Source organism: Emydura macquarii, unplaced genomic scaffold (genome assembly GCF_026122565.2).
Source record: "Emydura macquarii macquarii isolate MOO-44397 ecotype Brisbane River unplaced genomic scaffold, CSIRO-AGI_Emac_v2 contig_431, whole genome shotgun sequence".
Classification (NCBI taxonomy): domain Eukaryota; kingdom Metazoa; phylum Chordata; order Testudines; family Chelidae; genus Emydura; species Emydura macquarii.
In genome coordinates, this window is record NW_027130568.1 from 16,216,550 (window position 1) to 16,232,373 (window position 15,824).

At 43.5% G+C, this 15,824-nt stretch overlaps 1 protein-coding gene across 5 annotated transcripts in view; it reads left to right on the forward strand.

Moving 5' to 3' along the window:
• The window catches only part of KIF13A (kinesin family member 13A), a 193,908-nt gene that overhangs the window by 125,197 nt on the left and 52,887 nt on the right, over positions 1-15,824 (forward strand). For all 5 annotated transcript variants that reach the window (XM_067537607.1, XM_067537604.1, XM_067537608.1 and 2 more), the window contains exons 10-13: positions 3,335-3,446; positions 3,870-4,082; positions 6,864-6,974; positions 8,920-9,054. In XM_067537607.1, the coding sequence (XP_067393708.1) occupies positions 3,335-3,446; positions 3,870-4,082; positions 6,864-6,974; positions 8,920-9,054 (571 nt within the window). The remainder of the gene's footprint in view (positions 1-3,334; positions 3,447-3,869; positions 4,083-6,863; positions 6,975-8,919; positions 9,055-15,824) is intronic.

Sequence of the window (15,824 nt, forward strand, 5' to 3'; positions counted from 1 at the left end):
AGTGCAGCTCATTTTAAAGGAGATGCACATATTATGCTCTCTCCTGGGGACTTTACATTTGTTTTCTCATGTTATTTGCCTTAACCTAAAATAAGTCATTCAGGCTTATAGTAATCCAGACGTGGCATCTCTTTGTATATGTAAAAACAAGATTGTACTCTCCAGCCTCCTTTCCAGAGGGTGCTAGGTGGCTACTTGTCTCCCCTCGGTTTTCAAGGGACTGCCCCATAACTGTCTTCCTAGGTCCTTGCAAAGATCTTCTGAAGAGCTGAATGTGCCTGCTTCTCTCCCAGTAGAGTACTGGTTCCCATATTGAGCATAGGGGCACAAGTAACACATAGCCCTTTGCAATGTTTCTGGGGAATCTCTAGAAAACACACAATAGGAAGCACAGACTAAATCATCCATTGATTAGTGCCCACCAAGAGTTAAAGCACTCCTCTTCTTAAACAGAGTGTAATTTTGACACTTTTTAGTAAAACCGCTGTCGTTGCTATCATAATTGAACTACTAAGCAAGCCTTTGAAAACCAAAATAATAATAGCCCAATACTGTGATCTGAGAGGCTTTTATAATAGTAGGAGCAGTAGCTGGTATAAAGGGTTCTATTTACTAAATGTCAATGAAAATCCTATGAAAATGGGCTGAATCTATGCTGTTCAGTGCAGTGTTCTCCCCTCTGATAAGCAAGCACCACTTCTACCACTGCTGACTCGAGCACTTGTTTGGAATGTGCAGGCCTCCAATTGCACAATAACAAGTAAGCCCAGTCGTGCATAAGGAAAAAGGGGTGTTGAAAATTTGAAACCCACAGAAGCTACTCTCTTTCATGTGTTCTACACCAGGCTGCCAAGTAAACTTACTCTTTCTGAATTGTCCCAGTTTATTGGGTGTTGGTGGTGGTTTTTGTTAAAGGGCATTACATAAGCAATATCAGAGAATAGTGTGTGGATTAGGTGAAAGTAATTACACATCTCCGGTGCATTGAGAGTTATGAGGCAAAGTAGCCACTGGAATTGTGTAATTATTTTGTTGTAGCCATTTCTCATAATACTTCCCTTACAACGTTTAGACAATGGTTTTTATTAGTCTCCTTATTTTGTATTTTTAAGGGATGTTCATTTTGTTTTTATTACATTTGTTAACAATTAGTTGTATAAAACATTGATTATATTTTATTAATAATACCTAGCTTGTGTATAGCAATTTTCCTTGGTAGAGCTAAAAGTTTCTTACAAAAGAGGCCATTATCATTATCCCCATTTTACAGATGGGAAAACTGAGGCACAGAGGTGCAGTGACTTGCCCAAGGTCACCCAGCATGTCAGTGACAGAGCAGGGAATAGAACCAGAGCTCCTGAGGCAGTTCAGTGTTTTGTCCACTAGACTAGACTGCCTAATTACAGCCATTTTTCTGAAGCAGCAATAAAGTGTTAAACCTTTAATGCTTTATTAATAAACGACTATGTTTCACTAATATAAGTGCCCATTTAATAAAGCCCGATCTATACAGTTAAATTGGTTGGTTTTACATACAGCTTTTGAGGAGCAGTGTTAAGTGAATAGATTGCTTTTAGGTTTTTAACACGGGGCTACTTGTTTGGGTGAAACTTTTCCTACTTTCTTTGCTTTTGGTTTTACATTTCTCCCTATTCCCAAGGGGTCTTCTCTTTTGGGTCACTGTTCCTCTAGCTGATGAATACTCAACAGCACACCCTTAAGAGCCTGCTATTGGTGCTCCTTAATTGTCTTGGAACGTTGCTCTGGAGCAATATGTGGCATCCTGATACTTGCAGTCTTCACAGCCTCTGGAAATGAGAGATGAGAGATCCAGGAATCAGTTTTCCCATACAGTACTGCAAAGGCTGCTGAACTTTCACATATACAACACCGAAAAATTAAAGTATCCCTTTATGCGGCATGGTGTGGTCATTCATACACTGAAAAGCTATTCTGTGTATAGATAGGCTAGGATGTGTGGTCACAAGGACAAATTGACATGCCTTTCCCTACATCTTATTGTCTTTTACTTCCTTGTCTCCACTCCATCCATGCCACCTCTCATAACATCCAACTATGTCCTTTTGCTGCACAATATTGGAACATCTTCCATAAGAATTGAACAGGTGCAACTCCTTCAGATATCTCTTACAACACTTTTCTGCAACATCTTTTGATGATGATTATTTACTGCTTTTATTGCAATAGCACCCAAATCAGGGTCATGGCCTCATTGTGATAGGTCCTATGCAAAGACCCACTGTCCCTGCATCAAAGGGCTTGTTTACACCTACAGTGCAGCAACGGCATAGCTGCACTGGTGCAGTGCATAGTGGAGAAGCTGCCTATGCCAATGGAAGAGCTTTGCCCATCAGCATAGGTACTCCACCTCCCTTAGAGGTGGTAGCTATGTTGATGGGAAAAGCTCTCCTATCAACATAGCACTATCCACACCGCGGGTTAGGTCAGCATAAGTACGTCGCTCAGGGATGTGGATTTTCCACACCCATGAGTGACATAGTTATACTGATATGTTCGTAGTATAGACCGAGCCAAAGAGTTTACAGTCTAAGATGACAAGACCTAGAAAGGGAGGGAGTAGAGGAGTACAATCAGACGTACAATTTAAATGTATATAATGTGTATGTACAAATGTAAAAATATATCTATATAATTTATAAATAGTATATATAAAGGGCCAACTAGTCCCACTTACTCCTCAATCCAATCAGCATTAATTAGTTGATCCTTTGTAAAGGGTTTATGTGCTGATTGGGAACGTGGTGGTGGGAGTAAGAATCTTGTTTTAAAATAAGGCTAACAATTTTAACTTGGTGTTTTAACTATTTGGTCAGTGTAATTTAGGCCCTCATCCTGCATACACTTATGAGCATGCTTAAACATTTGAGTAGTTGCAGTGACTTCAGTCCCTCTTACTCAGCTCTACAGCAGCATCAGTAGTGCTTAATAAGTAAGTACTGAGGCAAAAGGTCTTTCCTTTGGACTTTAGCCTCTCAGGAAGGGTACATAAGACACTATAACCTCACATGCTGAAGTATTTAAGATATGTAATATTTTAACTGAGTTCCAGACTTTCTGGGTCTAGTCTCATCAGGATGCAGTATGGAATCCTAGGTAGCCATTTAGATTGCTTTCTGAATCCAGTTCTCTTTTTATAAAAATGGCTACTTTGACAGGCATCTTTAGAAACTGTATATGAACTACTGCCAACCACAAAGTCATGTTCTCTTACAAGTTCTCCTCTTCTGCATTTTACCAAATCCTGTTGTTTGGAATATATATACAAAGCTGTTAATGTTTTGCTACTTTTTAGGTCGCTTTCAACGCTGGGGTTGGTTATATCATCACTTGCTGACCAAGCAGCAGGAAAGGGGAAAAACAAGTTTGTGCCTTATAGAGACTCTGTGCTCACTTGGCTTCTCAAGGTAACGCATGGTCTCATTTCACTGTTGACAGACTGTAAGCATGATGTGTTGTGGGATCAGTGTCTTGTGTACACACACCAGCTCTTGATTTTTCATGAGCTAGTGAGTGGTGCTCATTCAAACTTCTTTCCTTATTATTAGGAACAGATTTTCTGGTGCTGTTTTCTGCCTGCAGTGATATCTTATGACCTACTGTATGTCGCTCATTTAATCTGTAGTGGGATCATGTCTAACGTGCTAAGACTTAAGAATTGTTTGAGTTATAAACCAGATGCAGATTAACCAGTGCACTTTGTTGTCTGAATAGATTTCATTCATATTTGAAATTCATTCTTTGCAAGGGCACATTATGACCACAGAGAGCATGGAATCCTTTTTAATCTGTCCCGTATTCCTCAAACTTTCAATGATTATGCTTTACAGGACAATTTGGGAGGAAACAGCCAAACTGCCATGATAGCCACAATTAGCCCAGCAGCTGACAATTATGAAGAAACACTCTCTACATTGAGATATGCAGATAGAGCCAAAAGAATAGTTAATCATGCTGTGGTAAATGAAGATCCAAATGCCAGGCTCATTCGAGAGCTACGTGAAGAAGTGGAAAAACTGAAAGAACAGCTCTCGCAAGCTGAGGTAAAGTTATTTGGAGCTCTGTGTATCTAAAGTTCTATAAGGAAATGTCAAGTGTGTTGATAGGAATTTAGCTCTATATGTAGTTCTTACAACAACGTATGGAAAGGAAGATTGCTATGTTGATTATATTATAAGTCATTAACTTTGTTCGTTGAAATAAGATGAAATGTCTGCTTGTTCATGAGCCTCTTGTAAGCATACACAGTATTGTACAGAAAGTGTGTACCTTGCCAAACTAGACCCTTCCCTGAAGAACTTAATATAGAGGCACAAGTGGATGCAGTGTAGTACAGTGCAGAACGGAGTGACCTGTGCTCATAACTGCATAGTAAGTTTTTAACGTTTTTTTGTTTTTGAAGGAGTGGGATGTAGCTTGGTTAAGTTAAATGGGACAGTAAAAGGTGCAGAGTTAGGAGACAAAAAGGTAACTGATGTGCTGTGCCTGCTGCTTATTACACTGATGATAATGGTTTCCCTATTAACCTTTTGCTCCCCCATCTATTTGTTGATTTCATCTCTTCTCTCTCTCATAAACTGTAAGCTCTTTGGGACAGAGGTTTCTTTCCATTTTGTGTGTGTAGGGCTAATGTAGTTAGGCTCTGGTCACTCAGCCTTCTCAGTACTACTGCTTGGACAAGCATAAAGGATAGGAGATGAGATTAAAGCTGAATCTCAGGGTGGATTTGTGCAGTGCTTTGAAAGTAAGAAAGAGAATCTAGTGGAGAGGTTAAAGAAGATATGAGGCTGAAATGGCAACGTTTCCATTAGCCCCTGTTTTTCTTTGCACTGAAGAGTATTGACTCTCGGTTCCATAAATAAAAAATGCCTAATTGTACATATTCTAACAACTTTTTAAAAAAATAATCAGGTTATAGTAATTGTTTTTGTATTAAACTGTCATTTGTGCTCACTGGTATGTGGGCGACCTCTGACTGAATGCTGTTGTCAAGCAGTGTTGTTGTAGCTATGTTGGTCCCAGGATATTAGAGAGGCAAGGTGCGTGAGGTAATAGCTTTTATTGGCTCAACTTCTGTTGGTAAGAGAGAGGAACTTTTGAATTTGCACAGATCTCTCCTTCAGGTCTGGGAAATGTACTGAGTGTCACAACTAAATACAAGGTAGAACAGATTATTTAGCATAAGTACATTTACTTACTTTGAACGGTCCCTTAAAATAAGGGTTTCCTCAAAGGAAACCTGTCCAACATCTTCAAAAGATGCCTGGGAGCTTAAATTCATAACTTTGCAAGACACTAAAAATCACTGACTGACTGGAGAGACTGGATTTATGGTTTATTACAGCAATCTATAATCCACTTAAATCCTCCACTCTGTTTTTTTCTCCTTTCTCCCCTATGACTGGAGATGTATTAATGGGCCACTTCCTCTTGAGATTGGTGCCTTGAAATATATTAATTACTTATGCTAAACAATCTGTTCCATCTTGTATTTAGCTGTGGCACTTTGGGTATGTCTACACTGCAATTAAAAACTCACAGCTGGCCCATGCCAGCTGATTTGGGCTAAGTGGCTGTTTAATTTCAGTGTAGACGTTCCAGCTCGGGCTGGAGTCTGAGCTCTAGGAACCTCAAGATGGGAGAGTCCCAAAGCTCAGATTACTGCAATTAAACAGCCCCTTATCCCAAACCCAAGTTGGCTGGCTCGGGCCAGCCGTGGGTGTGTAATGGCAGTGTGGGCATACCCTGTCAGTACGTTTTCCAGATCCAAAGAAGAGAGCTGTGTAAGCTCGAAAGCTTATCTTTCTTGCCAGCAGAAGTTGGTCCAATAAAATATATTACCTCCTCCATTACTTCATATCTCTCTACTGTTCTTAAGAAAATTTTTGCACAAAAATGTATTTGAAGCTACCTAAAAGTGCTCTTAATTTACCCAAAACTACCTGTTGTCTTGTCTTTCTGAATAAATCATGTAAAGCTTTCATGCTTGCCGTTCTCCTATTCTTTCACTGACACCAAAGGATTATAAGAGACAAAAATACTTATTGAATTTTTACTGATCACATGGATGTTCTCACAACCTTGTTTAATTTCTTTTTGACAACCATTGGGTAAGAAGTCTCTCCTAGTCCCAGATGACATCTGACAATTTATACCCACTGCCTGTCCCAGTTTTCATCTTCAATCCTCAATTTTTATATAACTGGCTAGGACACTTACAAAAACAGAATAGGATTTTAGGCAAAATATTAAGAACAGCAATACTGGATCAGACCAATGGTCCATCTAGCCCAGTATCCTGTCTTCCGACAGTTGCCAATGCCATGTGCTCTCTGTTGCCGGATCGCTATATTCAGGAACTCCATGTGTGTCCTGAATCTAGTGAAGGCATTTAATCCAAATAGTTATAAAAAGAATAAATTAAAGTAGCGTGATTGAGAATATCCAAGTGTAAAGGAATAACTTGTTGGATATTTTTGTTTGTATACAGTCATTCAGTTTTTGCATAAATATATTAGGTTAGATTTTTAGCTTTGATAAATCTGCATAGCTCCGTTGACTGTGATGGAGCTACCTAGATTTGCATCAGCTGAAGAATTGACCCATTATTGTCAACTACTTCTTTCCCCTCAACTGGGAATCCATCTAATCTATTCACAGTTTCCCCTGTAAAATTATATGAACAAATAAAGGAAAAATCCTGTCTTGGCTGTATTGATGGTTGTTGCTATTGTGGCCAGCTGCTTGCTGAAACCAGCTTGAGCAGAGTACTTTTATGTATGATATTTTAAAATTGTAATTATTTTCCTCTTCTCAACATTAAGGCCTTGAAAGCACCAGAGCTGAAGGAAAAATTGGAAGAATCTGAAAAACTGATAAAAGAACTTACAGTCACTTGGGAGGAAAAGCTAAGGAAAACAGAAGAAATTGCACAGGTAGTCCAGATACTTTAAACACTGAGACCCAGATCCTTAGCTGGTGTAAATCAGTATAATTCCATAGACTTTAATGGACCTTTGCTGATTTACAATAGCTGAAAGTCTGGCCATGGTTATTGCTGTTGCCTACTCCCTTACTTCTGTGGGACCCTCTCTTGGTCTTTCATCCTTTCTCAGTATTTTCAATTCCTTTATTATTTCATTCAGTTTTACATCCAGAGTACAATGTAATTTGCTACTGACAGTTTCATTAGAATAGATTTAATGGGATCACTGCCTTAATAGCTAAAATCCACTATATATACTTAAAACAAATGGCAATGTGTATGGAGCATTTCAGATTTATAAGACCAAAGTAGAAACATTTATATAATGGGTGACATCATAGCTTCAATGAAATAGCCTGAGTTTTTTCATTCATGTCTAGACTGATGGCGGCAAATTCACTGCTATCAGATCGATTTATTCGGATCGATTGAGTTGAAGTGGAGACCCGCTCAATTGATCTGGAAATTGATGCTATTAATTCACCTCCGCCAGGTGGAGTAACGCTGCGTCAACGGGAATGCGTTTCCCATCGGCGCAGCAAACTGAAGTACAGTAAGTAGGAATCAGGAAGTCAACGGCAGATACGCAAGCTACACTATGTAGCTTGCATATCTCCCGTCGACTGCCACCAAATTTGACGGCAAGTGTAGACATAGTCTCAGACTGACTTCAGAAGGGCCATGATTTCACCATTGCATTCATCCATGTGGACTGTTATTAAATAGTTCTTAAACATAAAGTGACTCTGTGAAGTAAAGGGAAAATATTATGTAAAAACAAATTAGTTTACTGGTGTCACTAAGGGCTTGTCTACACGAGGGCACTGAGGAAAATGTAACTGACTCATTCACTCTCCAAGCTAAAAATCTAAAGAATCTAAAATGTCTTTAAATTCTAATCAAATGTAATAAAAGGGCTTGTCTACAAAGGGACATTCAGAGAAATTATTTTGAATTAAGTAAAGGTGTGAATTAAAAGTGGATTATTTAAATGGCAGTAAACCCCTGTGTGGATACATTCAGAATTAAAGTGGCCTTAATTCTAAATTAAGATAATCCAAATTAAGGCCAACTCAGTTCTAAATGTTTCCACATAGGGGTTTACTGCAGTGTAACTAATCCAATTCTAAATCACACCTTTAGTTAATTCAGAATAATTTTCCTGAGTGTCCCTTTGTAGACAAGCTCTTATATTATATTTAATTAGAATTTAAAGAATTTTTAGATTCTCTAGATTTTTAGCTTGGAGAGTGAATGAGTTGGTTACACTTTAAAGTTCTCACGCATAAGCAGTATGTATGATATTTGGTTTTCAACCACTACAAAATAATCTTTGGATCCAAACAAAAACACTTGCTGATTTACTTACAAAATTGGGGAAATATTTCTATTAGTATTAGGTACTTTGTAGCCTTTTATAAACAAAATAAAACTTTGAGCCTAAGCTACTTTATGGCATGCCCCTAAACCTGAAATCATAGCTGCTAATACTTTTATCTTTCTAGTTTTTGCCTGCAATGTAACAAATTTGCAGTTGACATGATTGAGAGTCTAATTCTGCAACCCAGATAGTGCATAATAGTTACTCTTGTGAATAGTCCCACTGAAGCTGATAGCACTACTTGCGTAACTAAGTGCTTTTCAAAGTTAGTGAACATTAAAGGACTAGATCATGATGCATAACAGTAAAATCTAGTAAAAGAATATAGAGTATGATCATTATCTATTTTAGTTAATCATTTTGCTGTAGTTTGTGATAATACTTTTAGTAGCAGGGTCCCATATGTAAGTCAGTATTCATCTTTACTTCTTGCTTTCATATACTTGTTGTTTTATTTATTTTATTGTCTCAGCAAACTACAGTATGTGAATTCAATCTTTTTATATGTTTATAGGAGAGGCAAAGGCAGCTAGAGAGCATGGGAATTTCTCTAGAGTCCTCTGGTATCAAGGTTGGGGATGACAAGTGTTACCTGGTTAATCTGAATGCAGATCCTGCGCTGAATGAACTTTTGGTTTATTATTTAAAGGTGAGAATGCAACCTGGACACTGACATATTTAATAAACCATACTGAAGGCCAATCTTGGTTTTAATTTTAATTTTTGAAAGCATTTGGTATTTGGAGTGACAGACTCATAGGTCTGGTTACAGCAAAGTAGACTTGGCCTGATTCTCCCCTCAACTGAATAGACTTACATTCTCTCTGGCACTTTAGCTCCATTGACTTCAGTGGGATGACTGCTGATTCATGCCGATGAGACAGGAAAATCGGGCTTAGTGTGTGCAAGTGTTATGTAAACTCCTGTGTATTGCAGCCCCAATTTTTCCAACTGAAGACTAGATGTGACTACCCTTTGGATTTCATGAGCACTGTTGCCAGGAAGTTGATGTGAGGCACTCCTGCACAGTTCTTGCAGCTCCTTCGTACGCATTAAGTGAGAATTGGATTCCAGAAATCGAATCTGGGAACTACCATCTGTTTAGCCCCACAGTGTTTGATTTCTGTGCCATAGGTCTAGTTCTAAGAAACAGTTCAATGACTCTATCAGATAGCCTCAGTTGACAAGTAAAACGGTTTTAGAGTTTTTTTGTTTTCCCTGTCAGACACACGATCTCTGCTCAGAGAGCCAACCCGGGGTCTTTTCCTTATTCATTGTAACCTGTAATAAAGGTTTTGCAGGCCAAATTAAGCCCCCAGTTATACCTGTGCAATTTCATTGTCTTCAGTAGATTTGCACAATGTAACTGGTTTGAAACTTGGTGCTGGATTCCATTACCCTCACTCACACTGTATAAGTACTGTACTTTTTAAGATGTCCCATTGATTTTAATGGAGTATTCATAGAATAATGTACTATCCAGTATGTGTGAGGATGGTAAAATCTGTCCCTTAGTGAACAATTGTGGTGTTGCTAAAGAAGAAATAGAATCTAGCTTACTTCCTTTAGCTGTGTAAGCTAACAGGAGAAAAAACCAGTAAAAATGTACTTTTGCTCACTAAAGTGAGCAGATATGATTCTGAATAAATATAGGGGGCAAATCTGGGTGGTTGGTTTTTTTAAACATCATTTTCAGTTTCAGATTACAGAAAAATTTCTATTCACATAGCTCTTAATGTCCTTATATCAATTAAAATATTATATCGTGGCAAACATTTAAAATACAGAAAACCAATATATGAAAGGGTCATTTCTGGTAGTCACTCTAATGAGTAAAAACACACTTTAACTGTAAAGTAATAAAACTGGTAAACATCACAGTAATATATTTTCCTAACTTTTTATTTCATGCCACTAACTTCTGTCCATTCAGGTTAGTGGAGATGCTCTTTATTTCAGTGCAAACTTTCTAATATATCAAGATAGGTAGGAAATATTCTGACAGCAAAAGCAACCTTCCAGAGAGAGAGCCAGAGCAGTGTTAGTTATAATAATGCTTTTTGTCAGTGTAAGTATTATATAAGAGCTATCTTAGAATGCTTTACAAAAGAGGTCACTAGCTGCATAATAGTTAGTTTTAGATAAATGTTTAATGAGAGGGGGCTTTTGTATTGTACTGTTTAAAAACAAGGAAATCATAGATATAAACTAAAATGTTTCACCCTTTTAATGTTACCTTTAGAGAGGCATGTAAGGAGGCTTGGAATTATGGTATCTCCCTAGGGAAGTTGCAGAGGGCTTATCTGTGTTAGAAGTGTTCGAGTATGGGTATAATACCTGTGGGGAGTAGGTAGATAAACCTGCAATGCACAGACTTACAGAATGTTCTGGGGAGTGGACTAGACCAATGTTTCTCAACGACTGGTCCATGGGCCAATGCTGATCTCTGAGATCTCCCTGACACAGTTGAGGAAGACAACAAGCCTGTCCCTGGTATCAAAAGATTGAGAAACACTGGAGTAGACTATTCACAAGGTGCCTTCCAGCCCTAGCTTTATCCAGGGAGCTCCCATTGACGTGAGCTGTGAAGTTAGGTGCTGGCATATTGCTCCAGAAACTTAACCTTCTTCTTCTCTCTTCGAGTGGTTGCTCATATGCATTCCACTATAGGTGAGTGCGCGCCCCGTGCACGAGTCTGTGGAAGCTTCCAAACGACTGTCAGATGTTGAAATCACATCTATGCAACAGGGCTTCCTGGTTAGATATGCACAATTGCTGACCTGCCATGGAATAAACCTTTTGTCCAAAAAGGTCAAGCTTCTTAACATCCTTATTTTTTGCAGTGGAACTTACCTGCCCCTACCTACCCCTTTTGTTGGCTCCTGTCACTATCAACAGCCAGGGGTGGGTATTGAGATACTCAAACTCTTTTGTGGGAACATAATATTTCTTTTCTGCCCATTTAGACATAGGAGGCTGGGGTCTGCCACAGGGTCTTTGCAAGTTTTACCACTTTCTCATTAACCGGGAGGGCCACCCTGGATAGGGCTGATGCTGCCAGGATGCCAAACAGGTCATCCTCTGGTTCTTTTAGCTCCTCCACCTTAAGACACAGGTTTGATGCTACCGACTTCAGTAACTCCTGGTGAGCCCTGAAGTTGTCAAGTGGGACAGCAGTGGAGGGCCCCGCTACAGCTTCCTCAGGTGAGGAGGTGGATGATGCTGGTAGAGGCAGAGGAATAGGGTCGTCCTCCATAGCCAGGATAGCCCCTTTTGGGTCTACTGTAGGGTCTCTCCTCCTGGTTCAAGACCACATCCAGGTAGGGTGCTGGGCGAGCGGCCGCTGATGAATGTGGCACTCACACTCCGGATAGGGAGCGCACTAGTGACTGGAGGGAATCCTCACGGGTTCCAAAACTGCCAAGGCACAGCCCATTGACCTTGTGGCCATATCCCCATCGGGAGTACCACAGGGTAGCCTGCAGCCACAGCAGCAAGCTGCCTTTTGGGCAGGATCACCCCCTCCCTCTCTGAGTCTCAATTGCTCCTCTGGGACCACAGGAGTGCTGAAGCCATTTGCCTTGCCGTACCGTAGCGGAAACATGAGTGCTCTAGTGCCAGGGAGGGGTGTCGGAAGTCTGAGCGCCATGCACCCCATGATTGTCTCTTGTCCTTGGGCTTCTTGTATGTGCTCGATGACTGGGGCTGGGATGCCAGAGATCTGCACTGGGAGTCAGGGGACCGGTGCCGCCTCTCCAAAGACTGTTGCTGAGGGGCCGGGGACTGGTGGTGGCAGCTTTGCAGCACACTGCCACGGGTCTGGAGACTGATGGTGAATCAAACACTGGTGCTTCGGTGTCGGGGAATGCTGTGGAGGTCTCATTGCTGGCTTCCCCTGGAAGGCCCTGTGGAGAAAGATGGTGGTTGGTCCCAGTGCGGGGGTTTTCCTTCTCAAGGTTTGGTGGCCCTGGGATGGCCAAGAAGTCTTTCATCACCTGAAAAGCCTCCGATGTAGTGGGCACCACCAGGTGCCAAGGGCTCTTGCCACTCCACAGAGTCAGCAGTGGGTTCAGTATTAGGCTTGAGACCTGGATGAGTGAGGGCACCTCGAGGATCAGCGGAGACATGCGGCCCGACGCATAACTTGCCTGATCCCATGTGCCCTTCTTCTGTGCTGGCAAGTGGCTCCGCTCAGTGTGTGCCTTCTTCAGTTTCTTCCAGAGATGGCGATCGGTGCCAGGAAGACAATGGCATGGGTGGGGATGGGGAGGGCATGCTTCACACAGAAGCTAACAAGCTCGGCGCAGAGTCCGACCAGCTTGGTTCTGATGATGGTCTGAGTGCCGACTCCATTAAAAGTGCCCTCAATCTAATGTCCTGATCTTTCTTTGCAAATCCTGCACGTCTCCCACATGAGCCTCTCCCAAGCACTAGACATCTCTGGTGAGGGTTGTTGACTGGCACAGGCTTCTTACATGAAGCACAGCGTTTAAAACCCGGAGATCGGGACATGCCCCATCTCTGGGCCAACCTCTAAACTTAATACTATTTCTAACACTAACACTTAACAATGAATAAACTGAACTATATGCACTAAGAAAACAATGAAAACCACTAAGTAGAAGAACTTGCAATAGCAAGAGAATGTTCCAGCACCATCACAGGCAGTAAGAAGGAACTGAGAGAGAGCGGGGCCAGCAGCGCCTTACATACTGGCACATAGGCACACCGCTGCAGAGGGCACTAGAGCCAGTCATATGGATACCTCTAGGGGAAAAGTTTCCGACACCAGTGCACGTGGCGCACATGCACCTAATTGGGAATGGACATGAGCACGCACTCGAAGAAGAAACATCAAGAATGCCCATCACTGACCAGGAGAGCTACCTGGCAAACGAGGCAAATTTTGAAGCCTAGAGATCATGGCTTACCCCAGGACAACTGTGACCTTGAAGGTAAAATCCCTCTCAAAGAGAAGGGATTATAAACAAACCCCTCTACAAAATGAACTAGGTATAAGAAAAAGTTAAAGAAAAGAAATAAGATACCTAGAGGCAGGAACAAGCTTTGACCAATATAAGTGGGCACATTAAATGCTCTCTCAGACTCAGGCAGCTGGGAATAAACTGAAGGAGGTTCACCCACCCAGCCCTCTATAGCCTCTGTACAGGACACAAAGTGTAGAGCGCCACGACCAAAAATCTCCGATCAAAGGCACATGGGGCGTACACGCACCTGCCTCCGACGTGCCTCAGTTTTGCGGCGATATTTGCCCGTGTGAACCTTGGGACTGCGTAAGCTGCGTTCTCTCTCAGGGCTATTGCGCGGTACCGGAGGGACCCCCGGTGCCGAGAGCTCTGGTGTCGGGGCCCGTACCGGGCTGCATGAGCGAGTTCGTGAGGTCTGTCGGTGCCGATGATATCATACCGGGCTGTCTGTTAGAGACCTCAAGGAGCGTCGGTGGTGATGCCCCTCCCTGGGTACCGGGGATTGAGGACGCCGATGCGGTGCCGGGTCATCCCTCGGCACCGTACGTCGCGCCGGGGAGCATGATAGTGACCGCGATCTATACCGGTACCGAGGACTGTCCCTGGGTGCCGGGGACTGAGGACGCCGATGGTGGGCAGGTGCTGCCGCCGGTGCCGAAGGTTGTACCGGACTACGCGTCCGGGATCGTGTGTGGCGGTACTGGTCCCGTCCCCTCGGTACCGGCGAAAGATGATGACACGGTGCGGGAGCATCTGGTGCCGAAGCGCATGTTGGGCTCAGAGTCCGGGATTGCGATCTAGCCTGGCGGCTTGGTTTGTCACGCCGCCTACTGACTGACCGGGAGTGGCATCTATCTCCCTGTGCTGCTATCGGGCTATAAGCCGGGGATCTAGACCAGTGCCGGGCTTGTATCTGGGTCACCGGGATCCGCACCGGACTGTGCTCCGAAGATCGAGAGCATCGATCTCTTGTCGGCACCGTGTCCCTTGGCACCAAAGATGGTTGGTGCCGGGAGCCGGAAGATGAGCGAAAGCGGTGCCATGGCTCTTTCGGCTGGCCCTTCTCCCGCAATACGGCTGCTGACCAGTGCCGGGGCTCCGAGGACCTCCGTTTCGATGCGGAGCTGGAGTGGCTCCCCCGGGAACCTCCGTACCGCCCCCGGTGCTGCGGTGTGGAGGAGCTCGACGACTCATGGTCGGAGCTGGGAGGGGGGGGTTCTTGTTTTCCCCCTCCCCGATCGTCTGGGGGGAGACACCGAATCCCGTCTCCTCTGCCCACCGGGGTAGCTCAGCGCGGGTTTACCCCGAGACGCGGTCCCTGAATCCCTCAGCCGAGGGAGGAATGGAGGCGTAGGCAAGGCCATGAGGGCTCATGCCACTGCAAACGCCTCTGGCATCGACTGCCCCTGCAGGGGCGCTCCCCCACCCCCCGGGGTAGGGGGAGGCTCCCTGTGAGGAGATGCTGGTGCCGGAGCGCTCTCGACGGCATGTGGCTGGGGCATCTGCCCTGCCGTACCGGTTGCAGGGGGGGAGGTCCATAGTTGCGGCCACCGGCATGCTCCTACTACTCCTACTACATGCTCCTGCTACTTTCTAATTCCAAAGACAAAAGGAGATTGGATGCCCATCGTAGACCTGTGAGGCCTCAACAGATATCTCAAAAAGTTGAAATTCCATATGGTGTCCCAAGCCTCCATCATTCCCTTTCTGGATCAAGGTGACTGGTATGCTGCCTCAATTTAAAGGACACTTATTTCCATATCTCCATCTTTCCAGGCCACAGGAGGTTCCTACACTTTGTGGTCGGCAAGCAGCACTATCAGTTTGCAGTGCTCCCCCTTTGGTCTATCAACTTCAACACGTGGATTCACCAAATGCATGGTGGTGGTTGCAGCCTACCTTCAGGTGGCAGAGCATACAGGTCTTCCCTTAGCTGGATAACTGGCTCATCAAAGGTTGCTTAAGGATGCAAGTCCAGCGCAGCATCAGGATCGTCCAGGCCACCTGCCAAGCGCTGGGCCTATTAATAAACAAGCAAAAGTCAATACTCATGCCAGTCCAGAGGATAGAGTTTATTGGTGCAGTCACTCTACACAAGCCAGAATGCTCTTGCTGGAAGCCAGGTTCCTGGCCATGTCAGTGCTCATAGCCCAAGTGTCAGCCCACCCTTTCACCACAGCAAGGGTATGCCTTAGGCTACTGGGTCACATGGCAGCCTGCACTTACGTAGTCCAGTATGCCAGGCTGCACCTCAGACCTCTGCAAATATGGCTGGCGACGGTATATTCCCCATCCAGACACCATCTGGACGTGATTCTCAGTCTCTTCACTGATACTACCTCCCTATCGTGGTGGACAAAACCATGTCATATGCTGAGAGGTGTCCCTTTCATGGCCCCACGGCCGATGTTGTCACTGGTTTCAGATGCCT